Source organism: Chelonia mydas, chromosome 21 (assembly GCF_015237465.2).
Source record: "Chelonia mydas isolate rCheMyd1 chromosome 21, rCheMyd1.pri.v2, whole genome shotgun sequence".
Classification (NCBI taxonomy): Eukaryota; Metazoa; Chordata; order Testudines; family Cheloniidae; genus Chelonia; species Chelonia mydas.
Window position 1 is genome coordinate 15355872 of NC_051261.2, and position 13930 is coordinate 15369801.

A 13930-nucleotide genomic window follows, 5' to 3' on the forward strand; every position below is an offset into this window, starting at 1 on the left:
GCTTCAAGGTGCAGTGTCTCTTAGCTACCTGGTGTCAGCGGGGTGACTCTAGATCGAGCAGCTCCGTGTCTACTAATCTGTCTGGATCAATGGCTGCTAGAAGTGAGCTCAGGCCCCACAATGGGGAGTGGTTTGAAGCATTTGGGCCCTGTGGGGCTTGGGAATGCGGGGTTTTGCGTCCAGCCCATCTTCAGTCCCTGACAAAGATAAAAGGGTCACGTCTACCCTCGGCCACACCCCACCCACCCCTGAGCCCCAGTGGAGTGGTCAGCGCCATATGGGGTTAGTTAGGTCAAAGAGAATAGGATCCATATTAACCCTTGGGCCGCTGGAGAGCTGGTTGCTCTGCTCTGCTCTGGGCTGTGTTAATGTGTCTGGGGCCCCGGAGCACTGCTCCAAGTGGGATCATTGGTGCTTGTACAATCTGGACACAACAGGGACCCAGTCTCTGCCCTGACAGTCCTCCAGGACACTCAGGCTCTGGAGGATCCTAGGAACACCAGGCACAAGCAAACCGATCCTAGGACTACCCCTACACACACCCATCCTGTGCTTTCTTCACAGGCTGCGTGAAGTGTGCTTCTTAGGGGCTGGATGAGCAGCTGTCTGCCTCCTGCCCCGTCCATGCTGGTGGATGTGCCTTGTGCTGTCCTGCTGGTGCCCTCAAGGGGACTGAGGAACACCCCCCGCCCCCAGCCTGTTCTCGCACTGAAGTCAGTGAACGTCTTGCCAGTGACTCGAACGGGGGCAGGATCAGGTCCCTTGTGAGCACACCAGAGCTCACGCTGGCTCACGGCTAGCTCCCACGGTGGGGCTGGCCCTGTGGCTTGGAGGGATTGGCATGGTGCCCTCCCTCTGGGAAGGCTCGCCGGTGGTTTGGACCACGATGCGGGATCACGTTTGAATAGGATCAAACCATGTGTGGGTGACAGGCCGCCTTGGGTAACGGGTTATGACCTAGTTCGGCCCCGCCTGCACGGGACTGATCAGACGTGATTCGCACAGCCCCCTGCTGTGTCACCGGTGCTGGCCCGAGCCCCAGGTCTTTGTGTCCCATGATCTCATGGATGATTTTAAAAACTGGGCTTAAGCATGCTTCAAACTGGGCTGTAGCCAGTCGGGCCCTGCTACCCACCCAGTCCCTGTGGGCGCTCCAGCTGGGTTAAAGCGTGTCACAATAGTGGAGATGCAGCCTTTGGAGGAACATCCCACCCCCTCCTGTTCTTCCCCAAATCCCGGCCCACAGCCCGTACGGGAAAGAGCAGCTCTCCAGCCCCCCGCAGCCATAGCCCATGTGGGAGGATGTGTTACTGGCCGCTCTTCCTGAGGCTTGCGGAATAACGCTTCCCCTCCTGGGGAATCGGCCGGCCAGGCAGCTTCCATCGAATTTGTTTGCTCTTCTCCGAGCTTCCTCCCCGCTCCTTGGTATGAGGGATGGGCCTGAGCTGCAAAACCCGGATCCTGGTTGTGAGCTCCCACGCGTCCGGGGCTGTTTGGATCTGGGGTTCCCGTGGGTGCTGTGGTGGGTGGTGCTGGCATGGAAAGCCCTTTGGATAGGGGCAGGGGGGCTGGCTGTTTTTTCTCTGGGAGCCCTGGGGGTAGGAGCTGCAGCCCTGCTCTCCCCCGGTGACACGCAGCTCAGTGGAGGGAACTCTCTCTCTCTCTCCTGCTCCAGCTGGGATGAGAGCAGCTCCATCAGCAGTGGCCTCAGCGATGCCTCTGACAACCTCAGCTCGGAAGAGTTCAACGCCAGCTCCTCCCTCAACTCCCTCCCGTCCAGCCCCACGGCTTCCCGGCGGAACTCGGCTATAGCGGTACGTGCTGACTGCCGTGGGGAGGGGCCCGTTCAGCGCTGGTGAAAGGGGTGGGGTGGGCAGACCTGGAGAGGGGCGGCCCGTGTCCCAGTGAGAGCGCCGGTGGGAGGGGGATGCGCCGGTGACATGGGCGCCTGGTGGCTGAGAACGCGACTGCGACCCGCCATCTCACCACACGTGGGGCAGCGACGGGCAAGGACAGTGTCTCTGCCCATCGGGGCCAGACCAGTCAGCATAGCTCCATAGACTTCAGCCAGGCTGCCCCGACCTGCCCGCAGAGGGGCTGGCCCCAGAGCCTGCTCTGGTTTATAGAGGAGTCTAGGCCATCAGAGTGTGGGGCTGTCCCGTTTCCGCAACAGTAATGCCACATCTAAAGAGTTAGCCTCCAGCCCTGGTGCCGAAGCAGAAGGAGCCTTTATGGCGATGGCACTGGGGTGTGAGTCAGGATCTTGGGTCTCTTCCTGGCTCCGGCACTGACCCTGCATGGCCTCGGGCACTCTGCAGAGAGGGAAACTGAGGCACTGAATGGGGCAGTAGGGTGCGCAGTGGGTCAGTGGTGGAGCTGGGAAGAGAACCAGGACCCCAGCCCCTTGGACCGTCCTCAAGGGTGAGAGGCCTGTGATCTAGAGGGGAAGGCCCCTGCAGGCGGCATCTCCTGGGTGGGCAGCGGGTGGGGTTGGCTGGGAGCGGCCCCCCTCACCTCTCTGTCCCCGCCCCGCGCAGCTGCGCACGGACTCGGAGAAGCGCTCGCTGGCCGAGAGCGGGCTGAGCTGGTACAGCGAGGCGGAGGAGAAGGGCCCAAAGAAGCTGGACTACGACAGCGGCAGCCTCAAGATGGAGCACGGCGCCTCCAAGTGGCGGCGGGAGCGGGCCGAGAGCTGCGACGAGGCCCCCGCCAAGGCGGGGGAGCTGAAGAAGCCCGTCAGCCTGGGCCCGCCGGGGTCCCTGAAGAAGGGCAAGACGCCACCGGTGGCAGTGACCTCGCCCATCACCCACACAGCCCAGAGCACCCTCAAAGTGGCAGGTGAGACTGCAGCAGGTCGGATGCTCCCACCTTCCCGTGCCTTCTGGGGCTTCGGCCAATGGGTGTGCAGCCCCTCCAGGCTATGGGGCAGGCCAGCCTCAGGAGTGCCATGTGCCGTGGGCAGGCCCGGTCTGTGGATTCAGGGCTCCCCCGAGTGGCAGGCGCAGGGATGACGCCAGCAAGCTGCTCCCTTAGCTCCCAGGCAGGGGTTCAATCCCCATGGCTGGCTGAAGCGGCTGCGTGCTCGGGATTCATCCTGGGGATGGGCTGGGAATCTCCCCAGGGAGGCTATGAGAGGGGACTACTGCGTCCTCCTGGGGAACACTCTAGGGGGCCTTACAGGGGTCACACACCCCTCCCTGGGGGAGAGGGTATGGTGGGTACAATTCACCGAGGCCTCGCCCAGGCCATGGGCATGCAGCTGCCCCAACACTGGGCCATGTGGGCAGCTGGTGACCTCCGGCTCGTGCTGCCTTTGGTGCCAGACCCACCCCGCTGGCACCGTCACTCTGATTCCCAGGGGCCCGAGAGGTGCTTTCCCTGCAGGTGTCACATCACAGCCTGCTGTGACAGCAGGCATCCAAGAGCCCGTCAGTCCCATCATCCCAGGGGCCCATGCTGGACTGCTCCCCGCAGTGTATTCCCCGTCCCGTGGGCTCGGCCCATCCCAGGCTTGGCAGCTGTCCCTCCAGTCGGCACGTACTACGGAACAGAGCAGGGCACGTGCCAGCTCTTGTGCAAAAGTTGAGTGTAAATCTTTGACGTGATCTGGTGGTCGTGCCTCCTACCGTGGGGAAGCTGGTGCCCTTCACGTTCGGTTCGGTTCAGCCTTGAAATGAGGCTGATTTTTGGCATGGAAACCCTGCACAGATTTCCATGTTGAAAGGCTTGGTCCCCTGCTCCAGTGTGGCCTAGTGGAGAGGGCACTGGACCGAGACTCAGGAGATCTGGGTTCTATTCCTGACTGTGTCGCTGGGTGAGTCACTGCCCCCTCTGTGCCTCAGTTTCCCCATCTGCCCAGTAGGGATGATGATCCTGGCCTCCTTGGTAAAGCGCTTTGGCATCTATGGCTGAGAAGTGCTATGTAAGAACCAGGGCTTGTTAAATTACTCTCATCACACCTGCTCCTTGGGAACTGGCTCTTTCAAGGTAGGCGAGCGCAAGGCTGTTTGCAGAACAGAAGCTCCCTGGATGGGGTGAAGTTTCTTAGCCACAGGAGCCCACGTTGTGCCAGGGGAGTCCAATCCCAGGAGGGCCAGGGGGCTGGGTTACGCTTCTGTATTGCTCGTGACCTTCTCCATCTCGCTCCGCTCTCCCCAGGCAAACCTGAAGCTAAAGCCACTGACAAGAGCAAGCTGTCTGTGAAGAACGCGGGCCTGCAGCGCTCTTCCTCCGACGCTGGCCGGGATCGGATTGGGGATGCCAAGAAGCCTCCCTCAGGGCTCGCCCGGCCCTCTACCTCCGGCTCCTTCGGATACAAGAAGCCACCACCCGCCACCGGCACAGCTACGGTGATGCAGGCGGGTGGCTCGGCCACGCTCGGCAAGATCCAGAAGAGCTCCGGCATCCCCGTCAAGCCTGTCAATGGGAGGAAAACCAGCCTGGATGTCTCCAATGCCGGGGAGCCTGGCTTTCTGGCCCCTGGGGCTCGCTCCAACATCCAGTACCGGAGCCTGCCGCGGCCGGCCAAATCCAGCTCCATGAGCGTGACGGGCGGGCGTGGCGGGAACCGGCCTGTGAGCAGCAGCATCGACCCCAGCCTCCTAAGCACCAAGCAAGGGGGCATCTCGGTGTCACGGCTCAAGGAGCCCTCCAAGATCGGCACGAGCCGGAGCACGCCGGCCCCGGTGAACCAGACGGACCGTGAGAAGGAGAAAGCCAAAGCCAAGGCCGTGGCCCTGGACTCCGAGTGCGTCTCGCTGAAGAGCATCGGCTCCCCTGAAAGCACCCCCAAGGCCCAAGCCAACCACCCGCCTGCCGCCAAAGGGGCCGAGCTGCCCCCAACGCCGCTCAGGTAGGAGCCAGGGAAATCTCCCAGCATCAGCCCCACTGCCATAGGCAGCCACCCCCCAGCCTGAGCCAGGGCTCCTCCTGCGGGCTTGCCATGAGGGCTGGTCTAGACATTTTCCATCCAAACTGGCTTTTGATGGAAAATTGGGTTTTCAGCTAGAAAATCAAACACCTGAAACCCCAAATATTTCAGTATTTGCCACAGTGTCTCTTGGAAGTTGTTCAGTTACCTCCTGTCCCCATTCTTCCGTATGGGCTGGGCTCCGCAGCTGGACTCCATCTCCCATAATGCATCACAGCTAGGGTCTCTCAGGATGCATGTCGTCTTCCCTTTCCAAGAGCTGAGACTGGGGTGCATCATGGGATATGTAGTCCAACTAGGGAGTCTGGCAAATCAAGGAGAATGGGAATATGACGCAGTCGAACTACAGCTCCCATGAGGCATTGTGGTGGTCTTTCCAAGTGAAATATTCTTGGTTTTCAGCTAAGATTTGTCAGTGTTGAAAACAGTTGCTGAAAAATTGAAGTTCTGGTGGGGGGCTTTCTCACCAGTTCAACATAACCACCCTCCTCTTTCCCTACGGATACATGAGAGAGGGGCCTGACACAGGGTCCGATCACTGGTCTTGGCCAGCTGGCACTGATGCCGTAGTGCTTGGGGTAGTTTGTTTTTTTGGTTGATACCAGCTGCCCGCTCCTAACCAGCAACCCTACAATAACACACCAGCGCATGCAGCGCTGCACTAACACACTGAAGAGGGGAGCCCAGCCAACGGGAACAAACCCCCGGGTGCGTATGGGATAAAGAAGGGAGTTCGTTGTGGCTAAGGGAGCCTCTCCCAAGGGGGTTCTTCCAAACTCTGGGTGGGGGACCCCAAAGCAATGGCCTCTATTTAGAAAATCCCCATGGCACTGCCCTCTCCTGCCATGGGGGGAAGCGTATTATCCCGAGGGGCGTGTGTGGCTGTCGCTCAGCCTTGGGGTTTTGTATGGTTGCCTGTCACCATGGCATCTGGATGTAGACCTCGGTCAGGCAGAGAGCCAAGGTGGCGCGGGGTGGGTGGCGTGTGAAACTAGAGAAATGGCCAGAATTAGGGGCGCCAACGGACTGTACAGGTGCCTTTTGTTTTTAAACCCTCTCTCCAAAAGTGGGTCAGGCCTCAGCAGTAAGGCTGGGCCCCGTACACGGCGAGTGCAGGGTGTGAGCCCCGCCGGGCCAGGCCCCGTCCCGCTCTCCCGTGCCGAACCGGGCCGGGCCCCTCCACGCTCTCAGGCTGCTAGGTGAGCTTCCTCCCCCATGTGGGCTCAGCCTCAGGCCCGGCGTCTCTGCTGCCCCTCTGCAACCCGGTACTGTGTTCCCACAGAGCGCCCGCCAAGAGCTACGTGAAGCCCCCTTCCCTGGCCAACTTGGACAAGGTCAACTCCAACAGCCTGGACCTGCCGTCCTCCAGCGACCTGCCCCAGCCCCACGCCAGCAAGCGGCAGGACGGGCACCAGGCGGCCGGACACCTCACGCCTTGCTTCGCCCCCAGCCCTGCCCCCATCCTCAACATCAACTCGGCCAGCTTCTCCCAGGGCCTGGAGCTCATGAGCGGCTTCAGTGTCCCCAAGGAGGGCAGGATGTACCCCAAGCTCTCGGGCCTGCACCGCAGCATGGAGTCTCTGCAGATGCCAATCAGCCTGCCCAGTGCCTTTTCCGGGGGCAGCACCACCACCCCTGCCCCTGCTGCCACCCCTCCCATCAGCACAGAGGAGGAGACCAGTGAGCAGGGCTGGACCGGCAGCCCCAGAGCTGCACATCTGGACAGGTGCCGCCGGAGGAGGGGGAGGGTGGGCAGGAGGGGGACCACCTCCCAGATGTGCTGGGGCTCGGCTATCGGGGTAGGGGGGTTCCAGAGCCTCCCTGCTATGCTCTGGGGGGCACAGAACCCCAGCTCCCACCATGATCCCCGGGGAGGGCTGCCTCACCCCTTGGGGCACCTGGCAGCCCTAGGGATGGACAGCTTTGTGAGGCACAAGCATCGGGCCGGAATCCCTTCCGCACCCTGGAAACGCCGGCTCCGGTCCCACCCACCCCTTCTATACCCGCTCCCAGTGAAGCCAGCAGACTGCACCCACCACCAAACTGGCATGGCCCCCAGCTGGGCATTGCCCCTAGCCTGCCCCTGGCAACTGCCCTCCCTCTCCCAGCCCGCGGAGCCGACCATGACTCGTGTTTCTCTTCCTCCCCAGCACCAACCGCGACCGGAACACGCTGCCCAAGAAGGGGCTGAGGTAAAATCTCGACGCCTGCGTGGCCCCCTCACGGTCACTCAGGGGCCTCTCAGCCACAGGGAGTGAGGTACTAGCCCTCCATTAGTGCTAGTAATGGACCTGAGGCTCCGAGAGGCTAAGGGACTTGCCCAAGGTCACTGTGGCAGAGCAAGGAACTGACCCTGGGTTTGCTAGGCTAGTGCTCTAAACACTGGGCCATCCTCCCTGCCCCTCGCCCTCTTGCACCAAAAGTGCACTTTGCTGCCCAGGGCACTGCAGGTCACTCAGAGCGAGGGCAAAATATCACCCCTGGAGCAGCAGGAGACCAGCCCTTCATGGATGCCAGAGATCCCGCTGTCGTGTCGAGCCCATGCCCCCAAGCTAGCCTGGCTTCCCAGTGCTGCGGCTGGTGTCTCGGCCTCCCCTGTGCTGACCCGGGCAGCGGGAAATGCCTCAGGGCTGAGGGGGACATCTTGGCAAGAGAACTGAGCCCAGCCCTGCACCTCCTTGGTACGCCTGATACTCCAGAGGGAGGCCAAGCCTTCCCCCTCGCCATTGGGTTTGTCAGATCCTTGCGGAGCGAGAGGCGGACTGAGCCCCTAGAACTGCCCCCACAGCGTCCCAGTGGGCGCAAGGATCTGCCCGGGGGATCCAGTGACAGGGTCCGGGCTGGGTCACCACATGGCTTTACTCTGAGCTCTTTGGTGAGAGCCGTGGCCATTCCAAAGCCCTTTGGCCACTCGACCCTGGCGGGGAAAATGGACTGGTGGGACCCACGGCAGCGTCGCCTCGCTGATCTCTCCCTCGGCCCCGGCAGGTACCAGCTCCAGTCCCAAGAGGAGACCAAGGAGAGGCGCCACTCCCACACGATCGGAGGGCTCCCGGAGTCGGACGACCCTTCGGAGCTGCCCTCGCCTCCCGCCCTCTCCGTGTCCTTGGCCGGGAAGAGCCCACTCACGAACATCGGTCAGTTTCCCGTGGCCGGGTCGGGGCCAAATCCCCGGCGGGTGTAAATCAGCACAGCGTCCCTGGAGCTTTGCCGGTTTACGGCCGCTGAGGAGCTGGCCCTGGTGTCTGTGCCGCACACGAGGATCACAGCGAGGCCCGTGTGCTCCAGAGGGCGGAGCTGGCTTGTCCAGAGGGCCTTGCCCATAGAAACCAAAGGCAGAGAAGCCTCACAAAGTGCCTAACCCACTCCCAGGCCCTCTGCCCAGCCCCAGGACAGGCAAGGACTCTGCTAAGCCGGTGGCCTCTGGCGCCTGCCCCCTGCTTCCTCTCTGGGCAGCCGCTGCACAAAGGGCCGTGCTCTGACATAGCTCAGCTGGGGCGGGGAGGGCAAGTGGGGGGCTCCCCTTGCGCCCCCAATGAAAGTGAGTGGGAGGCAAACTGTCGGGTAGGAGAGTCCCTCGCAGGTGTGGGGCCCACTTCTCTCGCTTGTGCCAGAGGAACTGGCTTCAGTGGGATTTTCCTGATTTACACCAACGTGAAGGTTCAGGCCCAGTGGGGTTACTCCTGATCGAAACCGAAGCGAGTCAGCCGGCCCAGCGTTATTCCTGTTTTACACTGGAGTGAGTGCGGGGAGGGATTGGGGCCCAGTGGGGTTACTCCTGATTGACACCGAAGTGAGTGAGCGGGATATCGGGGCCCAATGGGATTACTCCTGATTCACACCGGCTTTGGGCATGAACACGCTGTTCCCAGGATGCACCACCTGGGAGAGCGCGTGGGCCAGCCCCGAGCAGGTATTCCTCAGCCTAGCGTACTGGCTTCTCTCGCGTCCCCCCTTCCTGCCTGAGCTAAGGCTCTGGCCCCGAGCGTGACCTTGTGTGGCGTCCTCCCCCACCCTCCCGCGTCCCTGGCTCCTCAGGGCTCCGGCCCCTCCTCACCCCACGCTCCCTGCTGCTCTGCTCCTCTGGGCCAGATGCGTTTCTGACCCCGCCTCTTCTCTTCTCCCTCCCCTGCCTTCTCCATGCAGTGAGCCCCACCGCTGCCACCACTCCGCGGATCACCCGTTCCAACAGCATCCCCACCCACGACTCCGCCTTCGAGCTCTACAGCACCTCCCAGATGGGCAGCACCCTCTCCCTGGCAGACAGACCCAAGGGCATGATCCGCTCGGGCTCCTTCCGGGACCCCGCGGATGACGGTGAGACACTCGTGCTCTGGCCGGAGCGACGGGCTCTTCCTCCCCGTTACCCGGGGATAGCATGGCTCCGTGGTCCCCTGCCCCGGGCATCCCTTTTGGTACCCGTAGATGGGAGCGGCGGTGCTCACAGTCCGGAGCACTGCTGCTGTGGGGGAGACAAGAAAGGGTTAATCCTGCTGGTGAGCAAGTGGGGAATCCCGTCAGTCCCAGGGCAGCAGGAAGGGTCAAACCAGCCTCCCCTATGGAGCGTGAGAGCAGTGGCAGGGCCCGTGGCTCTGTCTGCTCCCTGCCCCAGAGTGCAGGCTCCATGGCTCCTCTGGGGGAAGGAACCTGCACAGTCCTATTGGCGGATAGGGGGGTTGAGCTCAGAGGTGCCCCTGGAGGTGTCAGGGGCTGCACGTGCAAAGCTGGGTTGGGAACCTGGCTCTGGGCCCACGAGTCGATGAGCGGATGGACACAGGGGCTGCAGGTGCCCACCTGGCACGTTGCGACAGGTTTGGCAGCCTAGTGGGCGCTGGGGATGGGTTGGCTTTAGGGCCAGGAAGGGAGGATTTGGGCAGCTGGGGATGCAGCTGGGCCTGGAGGGAGACTGAGCCACCATGGGCAAGGCGCAGGGCTGGGAGTCAGACTATTCCTGGCTGTGCCTCACTGTGTTACCTGGGGCAAGGCCCCCATTTCCCCACCCTGGTGCCTCAGTTTCCCCATCTGTATAATGGGAATGGTGATGCTGACCCGGCTCTTCAGAGGGATGAGGAGGGGCCTGGGGGTGGTCAGGCTCTGCTCAATGGTGTCCCCGCGGCAACGTGAGCTCCTTGGCTGGGTGGTGCCCCATGGCAGGGGCAGGCTTGCCAGGGCAGGCTGCCCAGCTGAATGTGGCCCCTGCCTGTAACCTGTCCATCTGCAGTACCTCTCCTGCCCCTGCCTCCCCATTCATCCCCTGCTGTGGCGCCCCGCAGACCCCTCTGGGAAAGCCGGCACTCGCCCCCTGAACTCCCGCGCTCTGAGCCAGGGCGCGGTGGAGGGCTCCGTGACTCAGACGTGTTTGTTTTGTTGCAGTTCATGGATCGGTGCTGTCCCTGGCCTCCAGCGCCTCCTCCACCTACTCCTCGGTAAGAGCTGCTCCTGCGGTCCCCTGCCCGCGCCGGGGCGCTCCCGTTCCCTGCATGTCCGGGGGCGGGGGGCACGGGCCGGCCACGCCCATGGGGCCTTGCGGGGGTGGCTGCAGCCAGCTGCTGTCTGGATGGCTTTGTGGGAGGAGCCCCACGGTGGCTGTGGGTGGGGTTCAGTTCTGTGCATGGCTCTGCCCCCCAAGTCTCTGCCTGTCTGCGCCTCACTTCCCCCCTCTGTCCTAACGCTGGCCTCTCTGTCTCTCCTTCCTGCTGCGCTGTGCTCTGCCAGGCGGAGGAGAGGATGCAATCCGAGGTACGGTAAGACCCCACTTCTCCACCCGCCCTGACGGCTCGCTCCCAGCCCCCGAGGGGGGGAGCGGCCCACTCCTCCCTGACCCTTCCCCCTTTGCCTTCTCTCCCTTCCAGCAAATCCGCAAGCTGCGCCGGGAGCTGGAGTCGTCCCAGGAGAAGGTGGCGACCCTGACGTCTCAGCTGTCAGCCAACGTGAGTCCAGCCACAGCTCCGGGCCAGGCCTAGTGCTTGTCCGGAGTGGGGGGCATCGTCAGAGGTCTCTGGACCCACTATAATGCCAATCCCCTAAAGATGGGGGGAAGAGTGATGGGGCACGTGGGACCATCACACTGGGAACAAGGCGGAGATTGGACGCACCCTGCTCCGGCGAGCAGATGGGGACATTTCTGACCCTGCCAAGAGCAAGGAGGGGAAGGCTCACCGCGTGGCGGACATGAGGGGCAGAGCTGGCACCGAAGGGCGGGCAGGGCAGAGATGCAGAGGCCAGTGCCCAGCAGAGGCACTCCAGCCTGTGCAGCTCTCCCTGGGACAGGAGCTGGTCAGAGTAGATGATGGGTGATGGGTCAGAGGAGCAGCTGGCAGTGGAGTGTCCTCGAGTGGATGGGGCCAGTGCATCCCCTGTGCCTGGCACCCTCAACTGGCGGTTTGCAGGAAGATGCCCGTTTTGACAGCACCCCCAGATCTACGTTGTGGGGTGGGGTCACCTCCCCACTGAGATCATCCCCCCACATGGCTGCTCTCTGCAGGGCAGGAGTGCCACCCCGGAGCCACGCAGCGTCCCCACGGTGCGCAGGGCCCCTGGCACGCCGGGCAAGCCTGCCGCTGCGGGGGGGAGGCGTGGCCCTGGGAGATGGCCTGCTGCGTCCCAGCGGGAGAGACTGACACGCCCTGTGGCATGGCATGAGCGCGGCTGCTCTGGTCTGTGGTCTCGGCACCAATAGCTCCAGGACCAGAGGGGTCGGAGCGGCAGGACCCGGAGCGGGCACCGAGCTGTGAACCCTCCCAGCCAGTCTCAGCCATGGGGGAACCCTCCCGCAAGGGCCACACCTATCCACCGGCTCCTATCCCAGGCCCCCTTCGCTCAGGCACCATCCCTCCACACCCTAGACTCCAGGTGTCCATCCCCACCTCCGGCACCTTCCCTCTGGCTCCCACCCCCTCTTCCTGGGAGAGAGTCTCTTCCCAAGGGGGCGAGAGATCAGGGCTCTTCTCTGCCGTTGAGACCATGGCAATAGTATGGACAGGGCTGCTGGGCTTGTGAGCCTGGGTCCCTCCAGGACAGGGCAAGCAATAGAGCAGCATGCTGGGCAACGTTCCCTCTAATTTTTGACAGGCCGCGTGCCCAAAAAATTTCTTCTGTGCAAATTTTTGTGTGCGCGGGGTTTAGGATCTGTGGACGCGCACAGCTCAGAGGGAACAGTGATGCTGGGAGGTGATGGGGCGGGGCGGGGGGTGCCGCACGCTTACCTCCCCCACCCAGGGTGCTTGCCACGCAGCTGCCAGTGGTCCGAGCAGAGGGGCCGGCTGGGGACTGCCGTTGCAGCTGGGCTCCCCACCGTGCTCTCCGTTCCCAGGCTGAGCGTGACGCCCTCTCCCACTGCCTTTCAGGCTAACCTGGTGGCGGCCTTCGAGCAGAGCCTGGTGAACATGACGTCCCGTCTGCGCCAGCTGGCAGAGACCGCGGAAGAGAAGGTGGGTGCTGCGCAGGAAGAGCTGGTGGGGCACCGGGGTCTCTGTGCCAGGGAGCAGGTCTCTTCCACCCCCCCACCCCCCGTCCCCCGGGGTCTCCTGTTGGCTGCCACTGGGCTCAGTGAAGCTGCAGGGCCTGGGGGATAGAACTTGGCACTGTCAGCTCCCTGTGAGTCCCCTCAGGGCTTCATCTGCGAAGGGGCACCCGACCCATGGGCGGGCCGGCACCTCCGTCCAGGAGAGGGCCCAAGCATCACCAGCGCCCCAGCCAGCCTGCTGGGCGACGGGGAAGCCTCTTCCCAGAGAAGGAGCAGAGCCTGCCACGTCCTTGCAGGAGGTTAGCCGTGCCTCGGGCTGATCCCTGGGGGAGCTGTCCCCCAGGGGGCTGACTGGAGACTGCACCTACCCCCACACGTAGCGCCCATGCTCATCCCTGCTGGGCCTGAGCTTCTCCTGCATCCCAGGGTCTGTGCCGGCTGGTGCAGTGGGCTGCCCTGGAGTGGCTGGGACCAGCCACCCAGACTCCGGCCCAGACCCTCCTTTTCTCTTGGGCATCCCTGGAGGACTCTGGCTATTAGCCCTGGAGGTTGGTAGCCCGCTGTGCCCAGCACCCTGAGCGAGCAGCTGGCATGTGTCCTGGCTGGGGGGAGAGGTGCTTGCTGTGGGCATGGGTTCGCGATGTCCCGAGCATCTCCACCCAACCAGGGACTACAGGGTGTCTTCCCTGTGCTTCTGCCAGGACACGGAGCTGCTGGACCTGCGGGAGACCATCGACTTCTTGAAGAAGAAGAACTCGGAGGCTCAAGCCGTGATCCAAGGAGCTCTGAATGGGACTGACATCACGCCCAAAGGTGAGCCAGGCACCGTGGCAATGCTGCTGTGGGGCCAGCGCCAGGCCTGTGATCTAGACCCCCTGGGTCATGTCCTCATCAAGGCAGGGGATCCAGATCCTTGTCAGGACGGGGAGGAAAGGGGGACAATGGGATTCTGCTCATTCACAAGAAGCTGGGAGGTTTAAAACGCCCCCAAGTGCAATGTCTTGTGTTCTCCCCGAGGAGAGATGGGGTGTCTGCTCTACCACCCCACCCCCTGTAACGCCCAGCAAAAACCATCCTGCATCAGTGTCTCCCGTCTCTCAGCAGCCATTGGGAGCCCGTGGCACGTGTCTGATCCGTGTCACTCTCGCCTGGTCCTTGTGTATTTGATGCAATATGTATGAGCGTTCTTTCAAGTCCAGGTAGAAGAGAGAGTCTGGAATCTCATTGAAACAGAATAACATTGGCCGGTGATGAGAGAGAACCCAGCGTGGTCTGTCAGCACATCCCAATGGGAGCAAGCTGCCCCTGTGCATGCCCCCCGCTGTTGTATTAAGCGCGGCTTGTTAATTACAACCAGCCGATCACAGGGCACTGGGGCGCAGATCCTCAGAAGTCTCAAGCTCTGAGCTCCCATTGATTTGGCACCGAAACACCTTTGGAAATCTCACTCTGGTTCTGGGGGCAGAGCATTTGAAAATCTGTGTCTAATTCTTACAGTCTGTGCAAACCCACCCTGCACAGAGCTCTGTCACAGA

The 13930-nt window shown here is 62.6% G+C and overlaps 1 protein-coding gene across 11 annotated transcripts in view; it reads left to right on the forward strand.

The window, feature by feature from the left end:
* NAV1 (neuron navigator 1) overlaps nucleotides 1-13930 on the forward strand; it is a 289263-nt gene that overhangs the window by 252651 nt on the left and 22682 nt on the right. For 8 of the 11 annotated variants that reach the window (XM_043533526.1, XM_037884895.2, XM_043533523.1 and 5 more), the window contains 12 exons: nucleotides 1676-1814; nucleotides 2538-2838; nucleotides 4159-4852; nucleotides 6213-6656; nucleotides 7081-7122; nucleotides 7919-8067; nucleotides 9077-9247; nucleotides 10304-10356; nucleotides 10646-10669; nucleotides 10783-10860; nucleotides 12277-12360; nucleotides 13097-13208. In XM_043533526.1, the coding sequence (XP_043389461.1) occupies nucleotides 1676-1814; nucleotides 2538-2838; nucleotides 4159-4852; nucleotides 6213-6656; nucleotides 7081-7122; nucleotides 7919-8067; nucleotides 9077-9247; nucleotides 10304-10356; nucleotides 10646-10669; nucleotides 10783-10860; nucleotides 12277-12360; nucleotides 13097-13208 (2291 nt within the window). The remainder of the gene's footprint in view (nucleotides 1-1675; nucleotides 1815-2537; nucleotides 2839-4158; nucleotides 4853-6212; nucleotides 6657-7080; nucleotides 7123-7918; nucleotides 8068-9076; nucleotides 9248-10303; nucleotides 10357-10645; nucleotides 10670-10782; nucleotides 10861-12276; nucleotides 12361-13096; nucleotides 13209-13930) is intronic. The other 3 variants (XM_043533524.1, XM_043533525.1, XM_043533530.1) reach the window with 1 other exon arrangement.